Source organism: Cricetulus griseus, chromosome 5, assembly GCF_003668045.3.
Source record: "Cricetulus griseus strain 17A/GY chromosome 5, alternate assembly CriGri-PICRH-1.0, whole genome shotgun sequence".
Classification (NCBI taxonomy): Eukaryota; Metazoa; Chordata; class Mammalia; order Rodentia; family Cricetidae; genus Cricetulus; species Cricetulus griseus.
The window spans coordinates 1,894,126-1,920,024 of NC_048598.1; the positions used below are offsets into that span (position 1 = coordinate 1,894,126).

Consider the following 25,899-nt stretch of genomic DNA (forward strand, 5'->3'; position numbering starts at 1 on the left):
TCTCTCTCTCTCTCTCCCTCTCTCTCTGCTACCTTCGGATCCTCTCAGCTACCATATCTGTCTGCGTGCCACCGTGCTATCCGCCATGATATTAATGGACTAAACCTCTGAAACTGTAAGCCAGCCCCAATTAAATGTTTTTTTTATAAGAGTTGTCTTGATCAGGGCATCTCTTCACAGCAATAGAACACTGACCAAGACACGGTCCTTCATGCAAACACCACACCCTCCCATGCTCTTCCCAGCTGTACAGACTGCTCAGCCCACTTTTCAAGTTAACAGGGAGACAGCCTCCTGTGGCCACAGAGCAGTGTGAGGTGGCAACATGAGGAAGAGACACCAGAAGCACCAACAGGAAGATGGCAGCCCGGAGGGAGGCGGCAGCCGGGAACGGGGCAGAGGCAGCAAAAGTGGGCGAAACAGTGAATTGAAGGCAAACAGGAAGCCAAAGCTGAGAAAAGACTTGAGTTTTCCAACAGCCAAAGATAAGGAACTGTGGGGCCTGGTGGCTAAAGAGTTTCGGGGAGCTGCCAAGCCTTGAGGGGCACAGGGTACAATGAAAGCTAAGGAGTGTATGAGGGGCCCAGTGCCCTGGCTGCTAGTGATGAAAACAAAGAGGGAACACACCACCAGCTTGGGCATCGGCGTCTACATGGCTCTAACTTCAAAAGCCTGACTCTCATGGCTGGAAGCTGAGAACACTGGGGTCTTCTGAGCAGCCCTGACCTTGGGCAACCACAGGCCGGAGACTGCCATCTAGAGTCTCTCCTCTCCTCCACTGTCTAGATAGAACAGAGGACACTGAGAAGTGGAAACAGGTGGACTTTCAGTCCCAAGACAGAGTTCAAGCTGCCTGAACGCAGAAGCCAACTGAGCTAGACTGAATAATCGGGGCAAGCGATAAGACGGAGCTCACGGGAGCCTCAACGGGAGGCAGAAAAGGTGATGAAGGGTACTTAGTGCAGAGTCAGGTCGTTTTCTTCTAGAGCTTCCAGGCTCCTGCGCAAAGGTTTTGTTTTTTAATTGGGCTTTGTGTTTGTACATCACTCCGTCTAGTTTTTGTGTTGATCCCAGACTCCATCGCAGTGGAGGGCAAAAGAAGGTGTTGGGGGGGCAGATACTGTGCAGCCCAGCTTCCTGAGCTGGGGGACCTCCAGCTGTGATAGCCCATCCCCCCACACACATCATTCCCTTCAATGTGGTCATGCAAAAACAGGCTCAGTGGCAGTCAGATACCTAGCAGCGGCACACCCAGAGTGACCAGATGGCGCTGCCAATGGTATCGGAGTGTCCTAGGGCACTCCCCCCCTACCCCCACCCCTGCCAGTGTGCCCTTCCAAGGCAGAGGGGAATGTGCATGAGGTTGGGGCTTAAGGTCACTTGCAGGTGGCATAGTAGAGCACACGCCCATTGATGTAACCACGGATCTGCTCCACGTGCTTCTCCAGCCCTGACAGGTCTGCTGAGCGCAGCATGATGGCCTGACTCCCACGAAGCAGCTCTGACTCCATGTCTGAGGTGGATGGAAACAGCCATGGGGAAGAATCAGAAGGTGAGATGACTCCCAGCCTGTCTTTCCCCTTCCCCTTCCCCTTCCCCTTCCCCTTCCCCTTCCCCTTCCCCTTCCCCTTCCCCAACCTGGAGACAGCAGGGACAAGTGTCTCCCCTGAGCGCAGTCAACCACTGAAGCAGACAGTTATCACCTACCACCCACCACTCTGGCCCCATCCCGCTCCAAACCTGGCAGGCCTGGGCCCAGACCTCCTCTTGGTTTTCCCTTTGCCTGTCCCTCTCCTCCACTCCAGGCTCCCAGTTATCCCAGGGTGAAGAAGGAGTGTGCAACCCAAGTTGGGCACGCAGACCCCTGAATCCTACCAATGACCTTCAATGGATGCTGGGAAAAGCTGGCCAGGTGACTTGATCTTTCACTTTGTCCTCCGTAAAATATCACTCCAGGAAAATGTAGGTCTCCCCACCCCAGTGCATTCTCATACCATCCACAGATAAGACAAGAGGTCTGAAGTTCTCTAGAACAACCCAGGCAGCCTGGCCTCATGCAGGAGTCCCTGCTCCCGTACTGTGATAGCCTGTATTTTGCCAGGAGTAGGGAGGGAGTGTGGACTCCCTACTGGGGCAGCATAGGGCAGCCCTAGCTATGTCAGAAGTCATCTTCTCAAAAGGCCAAATCTGACCACTTCTTGCTTCCATCCACACAGCTGCCCCACGCTTACCTCCTGGGGGATAGGAGTCTGTCTATTGTGCTCCCATGGGACAGTATGTCCAAGACAAGCAACTCAATTCCTCAGTTGCTATAGCGTCCCTTCCCCTGCCTACCCTGGTTCCTCTCCTCCTATGGATGCAGGTCTGCCAGTGTTCTCTCTGAAGATGAGGTAGCCCTCACCATCTCCAGCAGAGTGCAGCAGCATTGGCCCTGGGCTGATGTGCAGCCAGTGGGCCTCTCTACATGGAATTTCAGGTTGATAGACACTGGAAGCATCCGTAATGTTAAACAGCCACTCTTCGTTTCCTTGGCCCCCAGTCCCAGAGGATCCCAGACAGACAAATCCTCACAAGCGGATAAACTCCTGCTCCCACGCCATGTGCCGAGACTTTTCCGTTTGCTGGGACCAGGCCACGCCGGGTGTTAAGTCATTTCACCCTTGAGCTGGCGCCTCCTGTTCGCCCAGATGCCTCCTGTTTGTTACGTCTTCTGGCAGTGAGCAACACATTGCTGACTTAGAACAACTCGTGGTGACTCAGAACTCTCGAGTCTCTTTCAGGTGAGTAATGGCTTGTGCTTGCCACCATTTACCAGTTACAAAGTGCTTCTGGTGGCATAAGCCACCATGAACAGAGAAGCTTCACCCAAGCTATGGTTTAGTGATAGAGGCCCAAACAGCGGTAGCGGTAACTTTCCCTCTTCCATAATTTCACCCAGCTGGTTCTAGCCCCCCATTTTAGACTTTTGCAGTGATCCTGTTTCCTGGTGTGTTATCTGCCATCCTCAGATGTGATAAATTGTCATCTGTAGACACAGTATTGCTGGACAAGGCCAGGACAAGTGCTGACCCAGCCTCCAGCTCTCGTCTGGGGTACATGTTCACATTTCTCAGCAACTCGCCATAAACACACCAACCTAATCTCTTCTGCATGGTGCCCCTGTCTATAAATGAGACTTTTGCCAACCATTTTTTATTGAAATGCAGATGAATAGTCTGAACTATTGCCCTGGTAGGGAGTACACACTCCCTCCCTACTCCTGGCAAAATACACGCCCGTCAGTTCATCGGTCCCACCATCACATCTATGGGTTGTCAGGTTCTTTAGGAATGCCTCCTTCCGGAGGCTATTGTTATGTTTCAATGTTTCACACCCTCAGATGGTTCGCAGCTGTGTCCACAAGTCTGTCCTCACCATCAGGGCAGCATGCTGCTGTCCCCCCAGACTCCTCACTGCATTCCTCTCCTTCAGGGTGTGAGGCCTGTCACATCTTGAGAACACCCCCTCCCTTCTCGCCACCATCCTCCTGAGGCCCTTCATCATGCTCCAGCCTCCCCCAGGCCTGTGCCTCCTCCCTCAGATCTTACCCCTCTGAACATTTCTCTCTGGCATTGACTGCCCTCTGAGCCGCTAGAGATCTGTGTCTTTATCGCTGACACAAGTGTCACTATATAGCAAAGCATGCGTTGTGAGGGCAGCAGGAGAAAAGGCTCCAGCTGGACTGTGAGCGTCCCCGGGACAGGCCATGGGACCTGCACATCTCTGCATTCCTGTAGTCTCATCACACATACTAGCTGCTCAATTAAGTCTTGGCTGTTCTCATTCCCTTAGCACTGCTGGCTTGGTGCCAATAAGAATGAGTTTTAGGAGCCCCAGAAGGGATGGGCTAGTGAGATGGCTCACTGGGTAAAGGCACCTACCTGCCACCAAGCCTGATCACCTGAATTGGATCTCCAGAGCCCACAAGGTGGAAGGAGAGAACCATCTTCTGCAAGCTGACCTTTGACCTCCACAGGCATGCTATGGCAATGTGTACTCACACATGTGCACAAACACATACACACAAACACACACACACACACAGAGAAAAAAAATAATTAAAAAATATTTTAAAGAGCCGGGCGTTGGTGGCGCATGCCTTTAATCCCAGCACTTGGGAGGCAGAGGCAGGCAGATCTCTGTGAGTTCAAGGCCAGCCTGGTCTCCAGAGCGAGTGCCAGGATAGGCTCCAAAGCTACACAGAGAAACCCTGTCTTGAAAAACCAAAAAAAAAAAAAAAAAAAAAAAAAAAAAAAATTTAAAGAAGTCATAGATGCCCAACAGTCCATGGTCCTGAATCGTACTCACCTTTCATTTTGTCCATCATTTCCATGGTCTCCCCAAACAGCTCCTCTGCCTCTGTCTTGATGCTCAGGATTCGACTGCCTTGCTCACCCAGCATGGGACTCTGACCCAGCCGGTCCTTCAACTCTTTATACTTTTGCTTGAGTCTCTCAAAGCCCTAGAAAGGTAGGTCATTCTCAATATCACCATCAGCATCATTTAAAGTCCTAAATGCCAGTGGCTAACTGGCATCATCCAAATCAGCACATAGACTCCTAGTACCCTCACAAGCACTGGGTTTGCCTATAATGCCCTACTTATGAGCCCCAAGGAATGTCTTACAATTTTGTCTTTCCCCCTGTTGTGTCACAACCCACCGTACTTGCCAGGCACAAAATGACAAGTTAATGTCAAGGTACGTTGGCAACTTGTTCACTAGACCAGGATTGCATGTGTCTGTGTTCCTGTCCTGAGTAAAGCAAGTGGTACACCCAAGATACCCAACTGGCTCTTTGAATTTCTTTGTCCTGATTCTGACTAGGATGGAACGCAGTGTGTCTGTTTGAGCCATGAACGTCTGATGAGGCTGGAGACTCTGGAGATGAGCTCCAGGGTAGGTAGTTTTCAATTTTGTAAATGAATTTTGACCTGGGAACAAGTCACTACCTCATTTGTAAAGGGACAGTATCTAGGATAGTTCCTGTGTCCTGCACCAGCTACCCAGAAGGGCAGGGGCGGGATTTAGACACAGACTGTGTCTGGGTCCACTCTGAACCATTTACACAGTTCTATCCTGTGTGGTCTTATGTAAGATCTTCCTGGCTCGGGAGTCCCACCCTGGATCCATGTCACTGGGATGACTCTGTCCTCTTTGTACCTCTTGGGCACTCAATGCCTGCTCGTTGGCACCCTCTGCAAGCTTCTGGGCCTGAATTGCCTGTGCCTGCTCCTCCTGGGCCTGGTGGCGGAGCCTCTCCATCCGTGCCCAAAATCCACTCAGCTGCTCCTTCATGCCTCTCACCAGCCTTTCAGCTGGCACCAGGACCTGCTGGACCTTTGGGGACAGATAGAGGAATCAGGGTTTGTGTTGGGTCTCACAGGTATCAAGGGACCTCGTTTCCCTAGCTCGTCTCTTCAGGGAGGAAAATCTTCCTGACCATGATGCTTTGACTCAAGCTACCTGCCCAGCGGTACCCAGACTTCCCCTTTTCTAGATCAACTGACTTTATTCCCAGTGCAGTTCAGAATCCATCACGGCCTTTGCATCCTGGACAGGTGACACAAATCTGAAGCTCAGAGCCAAGTGAATCTAACCAGGTCACATTCTAGCACCTTCTGTCTTGTACCTAACGGGTTCATTCCCAAACATAGGGAGCTCTAAGGCCTCACCTCAGCAACCCTTTCCTGGATGAGTCGAAGGGAGCGGCCGGTGCCCTGCATAGTGTCCTGAGCTTCCTGCAGAGCCACGGTGCCCTGCCGAAGGTTCCCAACCACATCGTCTACCTGGCCTTCCACAGCTTGGGCTCGGCTTCTGAGTAGAGGAAGAGGAAGGAGAATGAGGGAGCAGCAAATGAACAAATATGAGCTCAGCTCACACCATCCCTGGGGAACATTGTGCTTAGGCAATAAAACTCAGGGAAACATTAGCTCTCTCCCCCACGGGACCCACCTAGAGGCAGGTGAGTGAGAGAGTGGTGCCCATGACACTCTCAGGAGACAAGCTCCCTGCATGAAGGACTAGGTCATGTGAATGAAACGCAGCCCGGACCCTGTAGATACCCTGCTTCCCTGGCATGGTAAGCTCCTCCCATACTACAGCCCCTGTAACCCTCTGGCAGCCACAAGGTTGGGGAGCAAACATGAACTCATTTGTATTAGGAAGGCACGGGGGGCCAGTGGCCATACCTGGCCTCCTCAGCCTCTGCCTGGAGCCTGCGGGCCCGTGCGATGTCCTGCTTGGTCCGGGACAGCACTAGGTCCACATTGGGGAGCCTGGCAGCAATGGCCTGGATCTCTTTCATCTTGCGCAGCACTGTGGCTGAGTCAGTGGGCAGCCAGAGCGCCAACACTGCTTCACTGACCTCTTGGATGGTGGCTGCATCTGTGTCAGGGTCTGGAAGACAGCCAACCGAGCCATCGGATTAGAGGCCCCACTCAGCTCCCCTAGGATCCACAGACTCTCCAGGCTGGGTAGCATTGCTGGAGGATGTCTGCTGTAGCCCCTCTGTTTGTTTCCCCAAGAGCCCTGCTCCTGGACAAACCCAGGCACCTTTCTCTGGTGGAGGTGGTGGCAGTGTGTGTGTGGTAGGGTGTTTAGGGGAAGCTATAGGACTCTTGTCCTGTGTTCTGCTGAGGGGAGGGGAGGAGGGATGTGGGCACAGCTGTGGCAGCTAAGTGTCTGGTGCCACAGGAAGCTGTGGGCTTAGAGGGGGGCGGTGCCAGGCAGCTGGTACTGAACAATGTCAGCAGCACATACACAATCAGCTCCAAATTGGGAGGAAGCGGCCAGGAATTGGAGCTGCTTCCTTGGCAACAGGACCCCTTCCCTGCACCCCTCTTCAGACCTAAGTGCTCATTTTTGCAAAGGCAGAAAAGGACTGCCATTTTTTAACCTGAAATATCACCATCTCAGATAGGCCAGTCCTAGCAATGGAACCTAGAATCAGCATTCCTATCCCCCTCACCTCATCATGCTCCTGAGAATGTGGCATGTCCCCCCTCACCTCACGTTTCTCCCAAGCACGTGGCTTGTCTCCCCACCCCCGTAAAAACACTCCTCTTACTGGCTCAGCTCTCTTCTCTCCTGCTGCAGTGTGAAAACCTGAGAACAGAGACTAGGCTTTGCCCCATTTGAGTCCCCAGATCCCAGCTCAGGCGAGGCGTCTGGAGGTCCTTTGAATTTGAGGGGTAAATCAAAGACAGAAAGGGCACTCGCTCTTGACCTCTCAGGCCACTCAGGTTCAGGTTCAGTTTCCTGACCTGTGAAATGCCTTGAGTGAACCTCCCTGCTCCCCATCCTGGGCTGTGGCATGTCACCATCAGTTATCAAGAGTTTTTACAAAGTGTCTCAGGGAGAGATCCAGAGGACAAGGACAGAGGTGTTACCGTCTCACCTCTCAGCTGCTTCTACAAAGACCACTCTGGAAAGTAGTGTCTGCTTAACCAGAGGCGCAACATGGTTGAGAGGGAGGAGGGGCCTCTAAGCTCCCACCTGCTCCCAGGAACAGAGCCCAAGCTACACACAGAAGTCAGTCCCTCCCTGCCTGACCTAGGCCTGCTCAGGTTAACACAAGATGGCGATTCAGCCTCAAGCCCCAAACCTTGGTTGTCCTTTTGTTCTCATGTGTCAGGCACCTTTGCCCTGCACTCCTGTAACATGTTTCCCAGTGGCTCCTCCTACTTAAGTCACAGGGCCTCTGTAGACCCTTCCTGGGCTTGAGTCGTGCTTACACCACCCACGGCTCCATGCATGGCCTACTGTCTGCACACTGGAGACAGCTTTGGCTTGTTTGGGGTTAAAAACACTGCAGTAGTAGCATGAGCCATTGCTGTGTGCCCAGCCCGCAGCTCATATCAACCAGGCTTCCAGCCAAGCAAAGTTCTGGCAGGGGCCCGAGAGCTAATAATATCAACTCACACTCCAGAGGTGCCTTTAATTCGTCAAAGCACATTTCACAGCAGTTACTCAGTTCTTGGGATAAACCTGTAGAATACTACCAACTCTGTTTTCAAGGGAGAGATAAGGTCAAGAGAAACAACCTGCCCCAAGCCAAGTCCCCTGAGTCCTATCCCCTAGGCTGCCAAAGAGGATCTGGCCCATCCATTTATTTCTTTATGTGTCCATTCATTCATTCTGCCAGTCTTATATAAGTGCCTGAGATACAGCCATGAATAAAACAGACATCCAACCTTGCTGTCCTAGCGCACAATGGGTGGTACAACCATTTCTGCATGGAGGAGGGATACACAGACAGGGAGACTATAAAAGGTCTCTCCAGGGAGGTGTCTTTTAAAGCTTTAGCCTTGGAACTATTCATCCCAGGCCAGCAAGGATCAGTGAAAGATTCTGCAGTGGGCAAGGGCCTGACAAGTTCAAAGTGATGCCTAGTGAGCAAAGGAAAGAGAAGCATAAAGTCACAGAGAAGAGATGGACAGAGGTCAAGAAAGGAGCCCATGTTCATCCAAGAACAAGGTGGGGAAGTTGGAGGGAGAGTAGGAGGGCAACAAAATCAATAGCCAAAGACCAAGGCAAGAGATATGGCCAAGCCAGTGGGCAGCAGGCAAGGCAGGAAGGAGGTGGTAGGCTAATGAAGCAGATGTGGGCATGAGGGGCAGATGGCAGCCAGGACACGCACAGAGGCAAGGGTCAGCTCACCTGTGAGGAAGCCCCGGACCTGCTGGATGAGAAGCCGTGTGCGCTGGACATCTTCTTCCATCTGCAAGCGGCTGGTGCTCACCTGGGTCTCGAGGCGCTGGGCATCTGACTGGACCTTTGATGCGGCCTCCTCAGCTGCCCTAATCTGTTGAAACACAACATCAGTCAGAAAAGGACAATGCCTCCAAGGAGCCTCTGTGGGGCATCCTCTCCAACTCAGTTTGCAAATGATATTTATGTAGGACTTTAAGAGAAAGCTCAAGATATCAACTCCAAATTCTCCTTTACACTTGCTATGAGGCATTAGACAAACCACCTGAAACCTCTGGGCTTTATTTTCCTGGCTGTAAAATGTGAACTCTGATTCAGGGACTCTGCGCTCTCCGCCTCTTGCCCCCATACTTTGTGGTACCTACCATCTGCCTGGTCTGCTGGAGCTGGGAGTTGAAGCCCCGTAGTTGATCAGCCACTTGCCCTGCCATGTGGAAGGCCCCTCTGGCTCTGGGCAGGGTTCCCATGCAGTGAGAGCCACAGGCTGTGCCATTGTCGTGGGGACACAGCTCTCCAGGGCATGCTCCTGGGGTGCAGGCTGCCTGTCTAGAGCTGCCACAAAGCTGTGGAAAGATGAGGGTGTCAAAGAGGCCCCTCCACAACCACTCCCATCCCACACTAAACAGCCACACATCTCCATGGCAACCAGAACCATGTTTCCTTGGCAACCCCTCAGTGCACAGCACAGACATGGGGTCAGGAGGAAAGGGGTAGGTTCTGAATGGGACAGATTACAGATGTGAGGGCTTAGGATACTGGGCTCTCATTCCCAGTCACCTTGTTGATGGTGGGTGTCAAGTCAGGCAGAGACGCCATCTCCAGGTGCAGGGCCATGAGCTGGGCTCCTCCGGCTCCTCTTCCCCCAGCCTGACTCTCCAGCCCTTCTATCTCCCTTCGATTGACCCTCAGCTGGCTCAGCAGGCTGGAACTGTCAGACACCTGCTGCGCAGCCCGGGAGGACTGCTCATAAGCAGTGGTCAGCATGCGGAAGGCTCCTGAGGGAGACGGAGAGGGATTGGAAGCCGTGGGTAGGGGCCTTTCTCCCTCGGGAGAGTAGTCTGTGCCTAGGTCCTCACCTGAAGGGTCTGCACTGCTTAGCTTCTCAAATTGCTCCTTCTTGCTCTGGTATATAAGGAGGAGGCGATTGAAGCTTCTGTCCAGATTCCCCAGGTCTCCAGAGAAGGACTCCATCTCCTCCTCTAAGGGTAGGTCCAACTGCAGGCCCTGAAGAGTCCGCCTGAGTCAGAAGGATATTTGCTGAGACATAGCGAAATGCTGTACCTGAGTCAGGAGAAGCAGACTGCACGGGGAAGGACCTTCCACAAGGGCAGGAGAGGGGACAATCCACAGGCTACTAAGAATTCTGCTTGGCAGTGGCTCAGACAAGCTGGGGTCCAGGCACAGCCTACCCCACCTTGTAACAATAACCTAACCCTAGAACTCTTGAGGACTGCAGGCCGTCTCGGGAGTGCCAAGTCCAACACCCAAGAGCGCAGGACAGCATGAGTGCATGAAGCTACACCAATGCCATGCAGCAGCTTGACAGGGCGGGCTGCGGTGGCAGGTTCCCTGTTTCCTCTGGGAACCTCAGGGTGTGGGGTGATCCCACTCACTGACACTATTCTGTAACAATAAGTCTTTCCACCAAGCCTCCCGAGCCCCGCTGCCATGTGGGCGCTTTCTGCCAGGCCGCCCAAGTTCTGCCCGCCACCACGTTATGGTCCCAAGTAACACACAGAGACTTATATTAGGTACAAATGCTGCTTGGCCAATGACTAGGATTTCTCATCTGCTAGCTCAGTCTTAATTATCATAAATCTATATATTTTATAAGATTTATCTTATCAGATGCCAGCGGAAGTCCTGTCTTCCTGGGCTCACATGGTGACTGTGCTTTCTCCTACCTTTCCCAGAATCCTCCTTGACTCCTAGCCCCACCTATCTTGTTTTCCTATTGGCCAACAGTACTTTATTTATCAGCCAATAAGACAGTCACATACACAGAAGGACCTCCCCCATCACCACCTCTCTGCAGGTGACTCTGAATGCTCTTTCTCTCCTTGATTTCTATCAGCCTAACATCTGGGATCCATCTCCATCTCCTGGCTCTTTCTGGTTTCCCTGACGGGAGCCACCCCGCTGGCCCAGTCTCTCCTTCATAACTGCACCCCCCCCCATGGAGCTCCAACCCCATTGTGTGCTCACTGGTCATTTCCACCTGACAGAGGCTTGGGGTGTCACTCCAAGCTCTGAGTCCTGAGCTTGAAAGCCAGTGGTTCTCTGTCTTTGTGCCTCATGCCCTCAGCTCCACCACTATGCCCTGCCCCCTTCTACACAGCTCTATCACACAGCCTTGCCCAGGCATAACATGCCCTTTTGGGACCTACCAAAACACAGCACATGCCTATGTTGACCACCTGAGGACTTATCTAATTCTGAGACTCAGGTCATATAGCCCTTCCCTGTGAAGGCTGTGAAGGCCACCATGGCCTCCCCTGTGAGAATCTTAGCACTCTTAACACATCCCATGTAGCACATTGTTGTTTACAGGACAGACACCTTAGCCCTTGGCACGTGAAGCCCATGTCGTAACATTTTAATGACCCTGGTACCTTGCACAATCACTTGGATGCTATTTGGGTACTCAGAAGCCCATTTGGAAGGGCTGGGGGAGATGGCTCAGTGAATAAGAAAGCTTGTGCTGCAAGTATAAAGACCTGAGTGCAGATCTCCAGCACACACATTAAAAGCTAGACCATAACAAAAGCTGTGAGTCTGTGGGAGACTCTGTCTCAAGGCTGTAAGTCCTACAGGGACAGCTAGGAGACACACAACATCCTGCTCTGGCCTCTGTGTACTTATACCGCACCTTTGTACTCATGTGCACCCCCACACACCCACACCCAAATGTGGAATGAATGAATGAACAAGTTCCAACAAGGTGTAGTTCATCCATAGGGTCCCCCAACCCTCACACTGCCAAGAATGTCTTAACATTCCTATGGTTAACAGAGCCTCTTATTCTTTTGGGGTTTGGCATCATCCATCTACCAATGCTCAGGAACACAAGCTAATTATAGAAGCTTCCAGAACCCGAGCTCCCAAAGAAGGCGCCTCTGCTGGTAGAAGGGGGTGTGGGTGGGACCATTTCCATTCTAAAGGCAAATTCAGAGATATTTTTAGTGCCCTGCCTCTTGGGTGCCCTCTGCCAAGGTGACTAATCCGGGGCTGACTGTCCCACTGGCAGTACAGGCTCAGGAAAAACGCTGGGCTCGGGCTCTGGGTCTGTCTGCATAGCTCATCATATCTGTGCCTGTCTCCACAGAATGGAATCAATACCAACACTCCACCTTCACAGACCTGCCTTGGTAGCTAAGAGAGGCTATGCATAAAAATGCCCCATGGACTAGACTGGGCCAGTGTGGCCCTTGCCCAAACCCACTGGGCATGATTCCTCCAACAGCTTGGTGGGAAAAGGACCTACCTGATAGACAAGATGCCATTTGCCACCTGAGCCACGTCCTGCTCTGTGACAGAGCTGCCCCCCAGGATCTGTCTGATCTGTTCGATCTTGCTCTTGGCATCTAGCAATCGAGAGGCTAGGCCACGGTCTTCCAGACCTGTCCCCGTCCACAGGCCTTCTGTGGTATTACGGAGACCACCGAGACGCTGAGACTGCTCCTGAAGATCCATGTCATAGGTCTGGAAGCAAGAGTGGCAAGCCACACATACTGGGTAGCGGTCGCAGTAGCCTCTCTGGCACTGGTCACAGCGGGGCCCCGTCACGCCAGGGCGGCAGAGGCAGCGGCCTGAGGCTTTGTCACAGCCAGGACCCTTGGTTCCTCCGAAGTTGCAGTCACATGCTAGAGTCGGGAGAAATGACACTCAGAGGCTTGGGTCAGGAAGAGGAAGGAGCACGGTGAGGATCTGGGTCTGCTTAAGTGACGACATACAGCATCAGATCACAGCAGCTAGCACAAAAGCCGTGGCAGCAACTCATAGAAAGCTTGTCATCAGCACCCATGGCAGTCCAGGTATGTTCTTAGTTACACATTCACATGTATGTGAGCCCATCTGACCGGCACACCACTGTGCGTTCACACTGATTTCCTGCTTTAGGAGGAGAAGGGCTCAGTACATGGTGTCTCCCCCTTAAGAAGAAGAAGTGTAAAAGGGGAGCAGCTTGCTTAGGCCCTGCATGGCAAGGATGAGACCAGATGGTCTTCGGACTCTAGTCCCATGCCATTGATGATATACAAACCCTGCAGGAAAACACTCCAGTCTTCCTCAGGACCCATGTTCTCCACTGTTGCTGGCTACTGCTCTCTGGGAGTGGGAGCAAGGTCCCCTGGTGTTAAGGAATTTCCCACCTGGTTCTGCAGCTGCCTTGCCCCCAAATAAACACACATTGCTATATTAATTATGAAACTGTTGGCCATTGGCTTGGACTTCTGATTGGCTAGCTCTGTCTCAATTACTATCCCATTTATATTACTCTAAGTATTTCCACATGGTCTTATCTTACCGGAGATGGGTGCAGACCTGTTACTCCTCTGCATGCTACATCCCAATTGCCTTCTGTCTATACCTCCCAGAATCCTCCTCATCCCCTAGACCCACCTATCATCTTGCCTCATTGGCCACAGTGGTTTATTCATCAACCAATAAGAGAAACATATATACAGAAGACATCCCCACCACCCTAGCCCCCATTCTGCACTGTGAGAACCACCTTAGTTAACCTGATCCAGGCACAGGGAGGCCAGGCAGTCTTTAAGGGTAGATGCTCACAGAGCTGTCCAGGTCATCAGTACAGGAGGTCCAACCATGTCAATGCCCTCCAACAAGCACCCCTTATCCCACCCCTCTACATGCCTGCTGCCTGGCCATGTAATAAGTACATACCACGGCACCCAGAGGCTACATCTCCATGGGTCTTGTCAGGACACTGGCGGATGGCTGCAGAACTGCATGTCAGGCCACCAAACCCTTCTCGACAAGGACACTGCCCTGTAAACTGAAAAAAGAGAATTCCATGGTGTGGGGGACCCTTCCAGTCTTTTCCTGGCCTTCCTACTGGCTACTGTGCCCAAGACCCTCACTCTACAGATCTGGTGCTCCATAAAACTAGGGCTTCAACTGGAAGACAAGCCCAAAGTCAAGTCCCAGTGCTGAGCTGCAGACGGTGTAGGGGACAAGTCTGACCCAAGGCTGAGAACCACAGAGGGAGGGACATCTGGTGGCCTCCCCCAAGGGGAAAGGGGACAGATGTAACCTTGCCTGACTGTAGGAAGGCCAGAGATCAGTGAAGGAGAGATAGAGACACTAGTAGGCAGGATGCCTCCATGACTGAGAAGCCCCAGGGCCAATGTGACCCATACCTGGTTGCACTGGGGGCTGAGGGAGTTGCGTGGGTCACACGCACAGGGCTCGCAGCCTCTGCCACTGGCCAGCTTCCAGTAGGAAGGGGCACACTGGTCACATTTGGGGCCCACCACGTTGGGAAGACACAAGCAGCGCCCACTTTCCTCCTCACAAGGCATATCTCGTCGGGCGCCTAGGATGCTGCAGTCACAGCCTGTGGAAGGAAAGGCTAGTCAGTGTGGACAGGCTTCCACAAAGAGGCTGGTGCCAGAAAACATGCACCAGAGAGGACCCCAGCCCTAGAAAAACAACTGTCCTGTAGCTTACTGGAGAATGTACGCTCAGGGACCCTTCCTACCAAGCTCTGACTAGTCCTGCTTCTGGGGACTGTATCCCAGACTCTCACTCGGTAGGCAGAACCCCAGGCACATGCTATGCAGAGCTGACACATCCCCCCAAAATTGAGCTCTGCTATGAGACCAGCCTGAAGTCACAGGACCTATGTCCTTGAGCATAGCATGGCTGACTCATAAGGCCACTGTGCCTTCCCACCCACCTGGCAGTTTGGCAGCTGGCCTGCCCACCCTGGCACAGACTGAATGAAACCCACCTTCCAACCCAGGCCTGTGCTGCCACCTGCTGAAGGACAGTGGCACAGCACACGGTGCCCTGAGTGGTCTTCCTCTGACAACAGAACACTCCAAGGACCCATACAGCCTGCCTCATGCCACACCACACCTCCCCAGGCCCTCTACTCACGGTGGCAGCCCTGTGGGTTGGCAAAGGTTAGTCCGGTGAAGCCAGGTTTGCAAAGGTCACAGCGCTCTCCTTGCACATATTCCTTGCACACACACTGGCCGGTCAACGGGTCACAGGGAGCTCCTGGCACTGCTCCATCTGGATCACACTCGCAGGCTGAGAATCAGAAACAAAGGAAGATCAGAAACAAAGGAAGAGGTGCCAAGATGGCCTGCTCCAAACCGCCCCCCATTCTACCGTGGGCTTCCAGGCTCGAGACCCCAGATGAGCTTGGAACACTTTGTGCCTGTTTTCCCATCTGCCACATGAGAAAAAGAAACTCCTTCTGAGTGGTGAGTGAAGAACACGGAGCGGGTGGGACAAGTGCTTGTTTGGCTCCTGATGAGTGCCACGCTCTTGCTTCTGTGACTACCGTGTTCCAAACACTGAGCGGGCCCCCTCACGTGCTGTCCTGCCCAGTCCTCAGGACAACCTCAACGGGTGGGTGGGGGCTGCCGTACACGCAAGTGCTTGCAGATGTTAACAAACTGGAGATTGCACTGGGAAAGCAGTCACTCTACCGCACTCTCCAGGCATAAACACCAGCAAGCTGCCCAGCTGCCACCCATTCCTTGGCTCCTTCTCGTCTTCTAAAACTCAAGGTTCCTTTGTCCAGAAGGTTTTTCCTGATCAAACTGGCCTCAAGCACTTGTTCTAGCCTGTGTTTCTTCTCTTGGGTCAGTGGTTCTCAACCCTTTGGGGGTTGAATGACCCTTTCACAGGGGTCGCATGTCAGACATTCTGCATATCAGATATTTACATTGTGATTCATGGCAGTAGCAAAATTACAGTTATGAAGCAGCAATGAAAATAATTTTATGGTTGGGGGGGTCACCACAACGTGAACAACTATATTAAAGGGTCACACACAGCATTAGGAAGGTTGAGAACCACTGTCCTAAATTAATCCAGTGGTCTGGTGGGCATATTAAGCCATTCTGCCCATTTATTCAGTCAACAAACACTCAACCATAGTGATTTGCTTGTCACTGTGCGGGGGCCAGAGGACTAAGACATAATCTCATAGCCAGGCGTTGGTGGCGCACGCCTTTAATCCCAGCACTCAGGAGGCCGAGGCAGGCGGATCTCTGTGAGTTCAAGGCCAGCCTGGTCTACAGAGCTAGTTCCAGGACAGCCAAGGCTACAAAGAGAAACCCTGTCTCAAAATCAAAAACCCAAAACCAAATAATAATAATAATAATATAAGAGAAGAGAGAGATAATTTCATGATGGAGGAAGGAAGAGTTCTCAGCACTGGAGAAACAGGAAAACTGTGGTGCACGTGACACCCACAGTAGTGTCACAGACACAGAGCTTGCACCCCTCGGTTTCACAATGCGTGTGTACTCCAAAGGCAGGAGCTGTGCTGTGTGTTTTCATCTCTCTGTGCCTTCTGAAAAGAAGCTGTACACTGACCAGCAAGCTCATCGTTTGATTGCTACAGACAGGGAAAAGGTAGAGCACAGGTGAAACAATCCCACAAGTCCTTCCTTGGGACCAGTGCTTCCTTGCTTCTTGATGGTCTCCATGTCCCCAGGGATAAACTGGGGAGAATGAGTGAATGGCACCTGTCCCCAAAGCCCCTACTCACGGATACAGGTCTCCTGAATGGGAGCGCCGGGTCGTCTATTCCGGAAATAGTGTAGCTGACAGCGCTCACAGTTCTTGCCCTCGGTGTGGTCTCGGCAGTTGTCACACACACCTCCATGTGTCCCCTGGCTGGCAGCGAACACAGCTGGGTCAAAGTGGCAGGTCTCTGAGTGCCCGTTGCAGTCACACCCTAGATGGGGAGATCCAAGATTGACTCCATGGGGCAAGAACAAACCACCATGGCAGGCCCCAAGTAGCGTTTGGCACCCCCATCCGGCCCACGACATGCAGAGCAGGGACGTGGGACCCAGTTTCAAAGGAGACTGGGGAAGGCCTGCGTGATCAGGAAGAGTGCTAAGTGGACAGGCACTCAGGCCCCCAACTCCCTGTGTGGGATAACTCCAGAAAAAGGGAGGTCCTGATATGCCCTCTAGCAATCAACACAGTCACAGATGGGCCCCTGTCACTTTGCGATCCACACAGATGAAGGACCACTGGATATAGGGATGCACTCACTGGAAGCCAGATGTGTCTGACACAGAGTGAGGAGCCTGGAGGGGCCACAGCGGCTCTGGGAGCATATGCTTCCGTGTGAACCAAAGCCTGGCCCTTCAGGGCTGACAGAATAGGGAGAGAGAGACAGTGAGGGGATCCCAGTGCTGCTGCAAACCAGAGCTCTGAATGCAGGACTCAGTTCAGTTATAAGCAACCAAACCAGATTCCTGGTGTTCCTGGTAAGAAGCAGAGCAGTAAGGTCCCTTCCCGGTTGCTATGGTCAGAGTATGATCCCAGGCTCCTACTTTGGCACTCATGGGCATCCTGGCCCTCTGCAGGTCCCCATGGCCGATTGTTGTAGAAGGGGGCACAGCGCTCACAGTTGGGGCCAGCCGTGTTGTGCTGGCAGATGCAGACATTCTGGACCTGGGGGGGAGGAGCCAGTGATTACCAGAAAAGGGTTTATACAGGAAATCTTGAGGGCTGGATCTGCCCACTCCCTGCAGGCCAACCCACCTGCCCCATAAGACTTTGCCTAGACACAAGCCCTTCCAGGACCAGGACACCACGCCTAAACACTTCAGCCTTCACCCAGTTCTTGCAACACTGTGGTGGCCTGGATCTTTATCATGCTGTGTGCCCATGGGAGGGCAGCGTGAGTTATGTGTGTACGTGCGTCTTGCATACCAAGTATTCCACAGGTTTGACACCTGTGATGTACAGGCCAGAGCTCAGTGTAAGGTAGTGGACATTGTGCTAATGAACTGTGGGACTCTAGAGTCTGGCAGGTTCTCTGCAGCTTCATTCTGGCAATCTGTGACTAAGCTGTTTGGCTGGTGGAATATGCGTGGTGAGCTGTTACTAGACTCATTAAGATATAAAAATAGAATCACTATTGTATGCTAATTGCTTCCCCAAATTAAGCCCCACCTCCACAGCCTGTCATTCAGGGACCTTGTTGGCTCTTAGCTCCTCTTCTCTTTCTGCCACAGCTGAACCTCTAGCCACTCCCAGTGCAAGCTGGCATTTCCCGTTGGCCGATTCTGATGTTTTCCTGCCTGCCATAATTAATTTCTGCATTCACCAGCCAAGTGGGGCACATTTATTTCCCCTTCCTAGGCCTGCCCAGGTCCCTTTAGCTCCATGAATTGCCATGCTGGCTGCATGCATAGTCACCTGGGCAGAGGTTTACAAACACTAGAGCTCTGACCAAGTTCCAGCTGAACCTTGAACCTCAGGGACAAAGCTGAGGCATTGGTGCAGTCCCATGAGTTCCTTCTCACACCCTTGCATTCCTCCCACCAGGCCTTAGGTTCCCCTAATCTATCTTCTATGCCTTAAGAGGTCTTTTGCAGTCTCCAGCAGGAATTGTCCCACAAGTGGGCAGAGTGGAGACTAAGCTGCTGTCTCCACTAACCTCCCTCCTTAGTTGCTGGCTGTGATTCCTCCTGCCTCTGCCACCAGGCTGAGCACCACACACCCTTAGGTTGGCAGACAAGCTAATATCTTGGGAAAGGCAAACGGAATGCCCCAGTGCCCCTTCACTGCAGCCTCTCTCTCTTCTTCCCAGGGTCCTCCTGTTTGGGCTCACAGTGAACCCCGAGATCATGCTAAACTGGAGACCTCTGCCCATCCCTGCTGCATCACTACTGGCCGGTGTCCAGAGTGGACTTTGTGTACATGCTAAGCAGTGACCTCTTACCCAGCCCCACACCTTCCTGCCGGATGACTAAACCCCAAGACCAGTGGCTCTCAATTCCTCAGGACATAGCCACAGCCCGAAGCTTCAAACATCAGTAATGAAATCAGAATATCTGAGAGCAGAGGTTCAGACAGGCTATTTTGGCTCTCATTTCTTACAATTCATGATGATATTTTCATAGGTACATGGCAATTTCCACAGTGTAATAATGCTGTGAGACCCAGGTTGAGAGACTCTGCCTCAGCTTCCCTTGGACCCACACATAAGCTGAAACCATCCCCAGCTATAATACAGACCTGAAGTATACAATTTGACTTTCTGAAACAGTAGCTTTGCCTTTGTTCTTGAAGACTTAATAAATGACTATGTCTTTGTGTTTTGTTTTTCTTTGTATTGTTTGCTTGTTTGAGGGTTCTTTTTTTTTTAAGCAGATTGGGGTGCAGCCCAGCTAGTCTCAAACTCACTATGTAGCTGGAAATGACCTTGAACTCCTAGTCCTCCAGTGTCTGCCTTTTAACTCTGCTGGGCTTACAAGGTATGCACCACCGTGCCCGGCCCCTACCCTCCAACCTATCTCCCTACCCTGCTTTGGCCTTTTACTTGCTAGGCAAGTGCTCAACCATTGAGCTATGTCACCTGGTATATCCAACTTAAGCTGAGCAGCTGTCCTGCTTCGTGGGAAGGTCTGCTCTGGTCCCACCCCTTCCACCCACCCCTTCCACCCACCCCTTCCACCCCGCCATTCCCACCCTGGGCTGTAACCTGCACAGCCGTGGTGCGGCCTGTAGGGCCTCCAGGACTGGGGGCACAGCGGTTGGCATGTCCATGACAGAAGCAACTTCCATGTAGACGTAGCTGTGACACTGCAAAGTAGGCGCTGGGTGGATAGGCACCCCTCCGAGGCACAGGGGCCAGCTTGGTGAAGTTGACTCTTAGGTTTGTGATGTCTCCTAATTCTGAGAGTGGCACCAGCAAGGAGGGGAGGGAAAACAAAACAGGAAGTTAAAAGCCACAGGCGTCTCCCTCTTGGCTACCTTCCCATCATACCACAGACATTCTGGCCCTCAGCCTCCCCACACCATGTTACACATATTCCTGGAGGGTGAGAGGAGCAAGCACTACTTCCCAACCATACTGAAGATGTAGGAAGGAACTGGAAATTTCCGTGACCGGGGTCCCAAGCTGCTTCACGCCCCCACTAACATCCCCATGGGAAAGAGGAAGAAGAGTCAAACCAACCTTGAATCTTTCTACTTTGGGATGCAGGAATACCTGACGCCAAATCCATAAGATTAAGCTGGATCTGCTTGGAGAGAAGAAAGCTCAGAACTGCAGAGGACAGAAACGCACACCAAGTTCAGACACCCCCCTTCCCTTCTGTCCTCATTCTCCTTATACCCCTTCTCACCAGGAACCTGAGACAGACCATGGCCATGAGGCCTGGAGTCTGTGCTGGAATAGTAGATAACCACTGGACCCTAAAGGAGCATGCACAGATGTGTATGTGGTGGGCTGCTTGCATGCGTGTGTGTGAGTGTGTGTGTGTGTGTGTGTGAGAGAGAGAGAGAGAGAGAGAGTGCGTGTGTGTGAGTGTGTGTGAGAGTGTGTGTGAGTGTGTGTGAGTGTGTGTGTGAGTGTGTGTGTGTGAGTGTGTGAGTGTGTGTGCATGTATGAGTGTGTGTGAGTGTGTGTGTGCATGTATGAGTGTGTGTGTGTGAGAGTGTGTGTGTATGTGTGTGTGTGTGAGAGAGAGTGTGTGTGTGAGTGTGTGTGAGTGTGTGTGTAAGTGTGTAAGAGTGTGTGAGTATGTGTGTAAGTGTGTAAGAGTGTGTGTGTGAGTGTGTGTGTGAGAGTGTGTGTGAGTGTGCATGTGTGTGAGAGAGTGTGTGTGTGTGTGTGAGTGTGTGTGTGAGAGTGTGAGAGTGAGTGTGTGTGTGAGAGTGTATGTGAGTGTGTTTGTGTGCATGTGTGAGTGTGTGTGTGAGAGAGAGTGAGTGTGTGTGAGAGTGTGTGTGAGTGTGTGAGTGTGTGTGTGAGTGTGTGTGAGTGTGTGTGTGAGTGTTGTGAGAGTGTGTGTGTGTGAGAGTGTGTGTGTGTGAGAGTGTGTGTGTGCATGTGTGAGTGTGTGTGTGTGAGAGTGTGTGTGAGTGTGTGTGTGTGAGTGTGTGTGTGTGTGTGTGTGTGTGTGTGTGTGTGTGTGTGTGTGTTGGAAAATACAGGTCTACCTGCTATGTCATCTATTACAAGAGGGCTTTGATGATACTCACTTTTTTAATTTTTTCTTTAGTATTAGTGTGTGAATATGGTGAGTGTGGGAACATATGATGTGCATGGCATGTGTGTGGCATGTGCGTGGCATGTGTGTGCCGTGTGTGTGGAGGTCAGAGGACAGCATTGGGACATTGGTTTTCTCCTTCTCGTGCTACATTGGTTCTGGGGTCAAACCCGTGTCATCAGGCTTACACGGCCAGCACTTTACTCGCTGAGCCATCTCACCAGCTCTGCCGCGATTTACTTTTACTTTAGCATACACGATGATGGGTTTTGCCTGGCTTTTTCACACACAGGAGACGGTAAGACGTGGTGCCTGGATGAACGTGGCTTAAGTAAAGGCGCAATGCTGGCCACCCTGATCACCATCAGTTCTAAGTAGGCTTTTATTTACTCCACAAACCTCTCACCACATGTGACTTCCCGGCATGTCCCACCGAGTTTTCATTCCAACCCCTTACAAACAAGCACGAAGCTTTGGGCTCTGCTCAGGACTAGGAACACCTGAACACCCAGGCAGGGGAAAGATTTAACCAAATAGCTGGTGGGAGGACGCAAGGACATCTGTGGCCACATGGGGGCACCAGTCAGCCTGCCTGTCCCCAGAGCTGTTTCTCCAAGGGAAGGGGAACTCCAGCCTCCTCCATATGGAGTGGGATATGCTTTGGGGAAGAGAGGGAACACACAGGAAAGATCCCAAGAGAAAATTCTGGGTGTTTCTAAAAGCAGGTTGTCATTTTCATTGCAGATGCCCTTGGAGCTCTGGGTTACTCTTGAATCTCTCTTCATGGACTAGGTCTGGAAGACTGATAGATTAGACCCCGCCCCCCAAAAAATCATTTTTGTGGTAAATCCTATGAAAGTGAAATTACATGTGTTCTTTGCTCACTGATGTGTAAGTAGACATCCAGAAGTCCTCGTGGCAAAGTCCAAAGAGGTTTGCAGCCATGAGCCCTACAGAGGGAGCTGGGGGAAGTCAGGGCGGATGGTGCAGGAGAAACCTCAAGATGTGTCTGGGAGGACCCAGCAAAATGATCTGGCCTGGCCTGTAATCATACTTCGACTAGCAGACACGGGCTTGCTCCCTCTGCCTGCTGGTTCGGGTTCCCTATACCTACCTTCCCCCCAGTTAGACGTCCATTAGGCTTCTGGGGCAGGGGCTGGCACCGGACATCCTGCCAGTTCTTGGGCTGGCCCTGGTGGACCTGGGGAAAGGTGCTGGCACAGTCTGTAGCTAGGTACTGGTACACCCTCCAGGTCTTGCCAAAGTCAGAAGAGCGCTCGATCAACATGCCGGCTGGCATAGGACTCTGGGGAGACACGGGGCAAGGATGTGGAGTACGGCTGGGAGACTGAGGGAAAGAGTCACGGGTAGTATTTAGCAGGGGACACAATTGCAAAAGGAGGTTCCTGCAGAGAGGAGGGAGAGATGGACCAGCAAGAGCAAAGACTGTGGAAGTGACAGGGATGAGTCCTGTCTTCCAAGACAGTAGTCAGCACTCTACCCTCACCGCAGCCACCATGAGGTAAGAAACCATGCTACACCACATTCCCAGTCATGGTGCTTAGCTTCTCCATGGACCCCAGAGCAATAAGACCAAGTGGGCATGGTTTGAACCCTCTGAGCCTGTGAGCCAAGCATCTCCTTTTTGCTATCAAGTTCTTCATCATGGGCATCTTGTCACAGTGACAGAACACTGACCTACACACCCACCCTTATTAAAATCTAACCTAGCCTGACCTTGTGTGAGGGTCTGCTCTCCTTGCTTGGTCCTCAGCATCCCCCATCTCAGTGAGCCCACCCCCGCCTCAGCCTTCCTACCTGTCTCCTGCTTGGAACATACCTTCCCTGTGGTTCCTTCTCATCTTTTGTTGGAAGCCTAAATATCACTTCTGCATGGAGATTTTTTTTAGACCTATCTAACTTGCATTCTCCCACCCAGTCATGGCACTGTCTTCTAGTCTACCATCTGGCTTCCCTTAGAAATAGCATCACCGTTCTAATTATTTACTAGTCAGTTCCCTGCTTTCTAGGCAGGGTTTCTCAGCTTCACCGCAGTTCCTATTTCGGGTTGGACAAAGGAACCATCAGGCCACCCTGTGAATTTCAGGACACTTGCCAGCATCCTTGACCTCAGCCTACCTGATGTCATTGTCATACCCATGGCTGTGACAACCAAAATATCCCCAGAAATTGCCATATGTCCCTAGAAAAGGGGAGAGCAGAGCTAGGTTGAGGAACAATACCCTGAACACCTCCCTTTCCCTTGCCTGCTTGGTTCCCGGTTCCCCCTAGCATCTAGTGCACAGTAGATGCTAAGTACACACTGTTGAGTGGGTGGTAACTTGTGGTGATATTTTGTTTATTATCTAACAAATAAAACTCGCTTGAAGATTAGAGTGCAAATCTAGCCACACCTATTATCATAGAGGCTAAGCAGTGGTGGCACACACCTTTAATCCCAGCATTCAAGAGACAGAGGCAGACAGATCTCTGTTAGTTCAAGGCCACCCTGTGATGGGGAATGTCCTTCTGTATGTTGTGAATGTTTCTCTTATTGGTTGATGAATAAGGATGTTTCAGCCAATGGATAGGCAGGATTTAGCCAGGTGGGAAATCCAAACAGGGATAGAGAAAGGTAGTAGGTGGAGTCAGGGGGGTGCCGTGTAGCTACCAGGAAGATAGGATGCCCGGGCATTCTCCAGTAAGATAAGGACATGTGGAGATACACAGATTAATAGTTATGGTTTAATAATTAAGAGAGAGCTAGCCAGCAAGAAGTCTTAGCCATCGGCCAAACAGTTTATAGCTAACATAAGCCTCTGTGTGTTTATTTGGGACTAAACGGCTGGAGAACCGGGCAGGACAGAAACTTCTGTCAACAACGAGTAAAACGAAATTGATCCAGTCTAAAAGAGAACCAGAGCTCACAAAAAGGTGATCTCAACATTTTGTATCTCACACCTTTAATCCCAGCACTAGAGAGGAATATAAGGCAGGAGGAGACAGGAGCTGAGGGCAGTCTGAGGTTTGGAGGAGACAGATGCAGTCTGAGGAGCAGTGTGGTCTGGACATCCATTCTGAGGACAGGATCACCCTTTGGTCTGAGCACTGGTACTGAGAACTCTCTAGTGGCTGGCCACTTTGCTTCTCTGGTCTTCAGCATTAACCTCCATATCTGACTCTGAGTTTTCATTATTAAGTCCAACTAGAATTTGTGCTACAGTAACTTAGAGCTTTCTTACAACCATAGACATTCACCCTCGGATTAGACCCCTCTGAATTCTCTTGTCCCCTGGCCTGCTATAGGCTTCCTTGTTCCTCACTCCGGCTTTAGCTTTGAAGCTTTGAAAGAGCCTTTGCCCAGAATGAACATCACCCTTCACACAGGGCTCTACAGTGGATTCTCTGACAATCCCACCCCCAGGGCTAGCCAAGCTAGACGCCCCTCCCAGGCTCATCAACTCTAACACCACTGTATCTGCACTCAGTCAGTCTTCTCTGATGTACTTAATGAGAGCAGCTTCGTTGTGACTTCATTTTACACGTCTTTCTCTCCCTAACAACAGAAGCCAACTCTACTATACTGCCAGTGTTTGGTGTGTGTGTGTGGCCAACCCTGACACATGGGCGGGAGACAGCAGAGCAGTGGAAGCATTTAATAGTATCTGAGTTAACACTGCCTTTCAAAACTGTCACCTTGAGGGACTGGGCATCTGTTCAAACACTGCTGGCATTTCTCAAAATACTTTGACCTTTTGTAGGGCAGGGCTCTCCGAGCCAACTATCTCGTCTGTCAGAAAAGAAACTGGGTCCTGCTGTGTTTCACTCCACACCCCTCTCAACTCTTTAAGTCTTATAGATTTTCCTGGTCATCTCATTAACCTAACTTTATCTTTTCATGCTTAACGATTTCTGTAGAAATAATGTAATTAAATCCTCCTTGCGGGGTGGGGGAGAAAAGGCACAATGACCTTGTCACAACTGACTGAAACCATTGCCTCTAAAAGGAATATCTCAGGAGGAGAGCCTAGGACAGGAGGGAGGATCTGAGTGGCCGTGGTGCTGATGGGATGGGCTGTTCACCCAGCGAGGTGTGCCACGGCAAGTTCTTCCCGTGGGTAAGCAAGTTCTTTGCCACTGGTTAAACTTGATCTTCAAAGTTGTTAAAGTAGAGCACACCAGGGACTGGGAAGATGGCACAGCCATGCTTGCTGTGTAAGCTGGGGACCTGAGTTCAGGTCCCCGTCATTAGTGATCCACTCCACTCCACACCACTTTGCACTCTCTGCCACGATGTTCATCCTCGGTTCAGTCAATGGAGCAGACACTATGTACTCTGAGTCCCTGAACCAAAGTAAATCCTTCCTCCTCAAACAGGTTTCTCAGAGGTTTTTGTCACAGCAACAAAGCCTGACTAACACGGTTGTTTACCACGAAGAGCTATGGGCCTGGTATGTTCTACTTACTTTTGTGTGTTTATCTGTACATGTTTATGTGTTCACACAGGTGAGCAAATGGACGCTAGAGGTCAATGTCTTCCTCAATAATTCTTCACCTTATTTTTTGAGACAAGCATTATTGTTGAAACTGAAGCTCACTGATTCAACTATAATTGCTGGCCAATTGGCCCCAGGGATCCATCTGACCCTGCTCTCCTCCCCCAAGTGCAGAGATTACAGGCTACACACCGTGGAGTGGAGTAGAACACATTGCTAAGGATGGACAGAAAGACCAGGAGTGGGGAGAGGGAGAGAAACAGAAAGGCAATGCCCAGGATGGATAGGACCCCAAAGAGTATTGCCTCCAGTGACCTACTTCTTCAAACCAGGCTCCACCTGAAATTTTCCAACATTTTGAAATAACTCCTCAGATCATCAGTCCATCAGTGGATTGATCCACTGGTTACATCAGAGACATCATGATCCA

At 51.5% G+C, this 25,899-nt stretch overlaps 1 protein-coding gene across 1 annotated transcript in view; it reads right to left on the reverse strand.

Moving 5' to 3' along the window:
• Positions 1-807: 807 nt before the first annotated feature.
• The window catches only part of Lamb3 (laminin subunit beta 3), a 41,551-nt gene continuing 16,459 nt past the window's right edge, over positions 808-25,899 (reverse strand). The window contains exons 6-23 of the mRNA XM_027416562.2: positions 22,088-22,279; positions 19,938-20,001; positions 19,461-19,654; positions 17,302-17,422; positions 16,503-16,691; positions 14,873-15,028; positions 14,131-14,327; positions 13,655-13,766; positions 12,234-12,612; positions 9,826-9,986; positions 9,527-9,744; positions 9,115-9,312; positions 8,699-8,843; positions 6,229-6,436; positions 5,713-5,854; positions 5,201-5,377; positions 4,348-4,501; positions 808-1,513 (exon numbers count right to left, since the gene is read on the reverse strand). Coding sequence (XP_027272363.1) covers positions 1,377-1,513; positions 4,348-4,501; positions 5,201-5,377; positions 5,713-5,854; positions 6,229-6,436; positions 8,699-8,843; positions 9,115-9,312; positions 9,527-9,744; positions 9,826-9,986; positions 12,234-12,612; positions 13,655-13,766; positions 14,131-14,327; positions 14,873-15,028; positions 16,503-16,691; positions 17,302-17,422; positions 19,461-19,654; positions 19,938-20,001; positions 22,088-22,279 — 3,144 coding nt within the window. The 3' untranslated portion in view covers positions 808-1,376. The remainder of the gene's footprint in view (positions 1,514-4,347; positions 4,502-5,200; positions 5,378-5,712; positions 5,855-6,228; positions 6,437-8,698; positions 8,844-9,114; positions 9,313-9,526; positions 9,745-9,825; positions 9,987-12,233; positions 12,613-13,654; positions 13,767-14,130; positions 14,328-14,872; positions 15,029-16,502; positions 16,692-17,301; positions 17,423-19,460; positions 19,655-19,937; positions 20,002-22,087; positions 22,280-25,899) is intronic.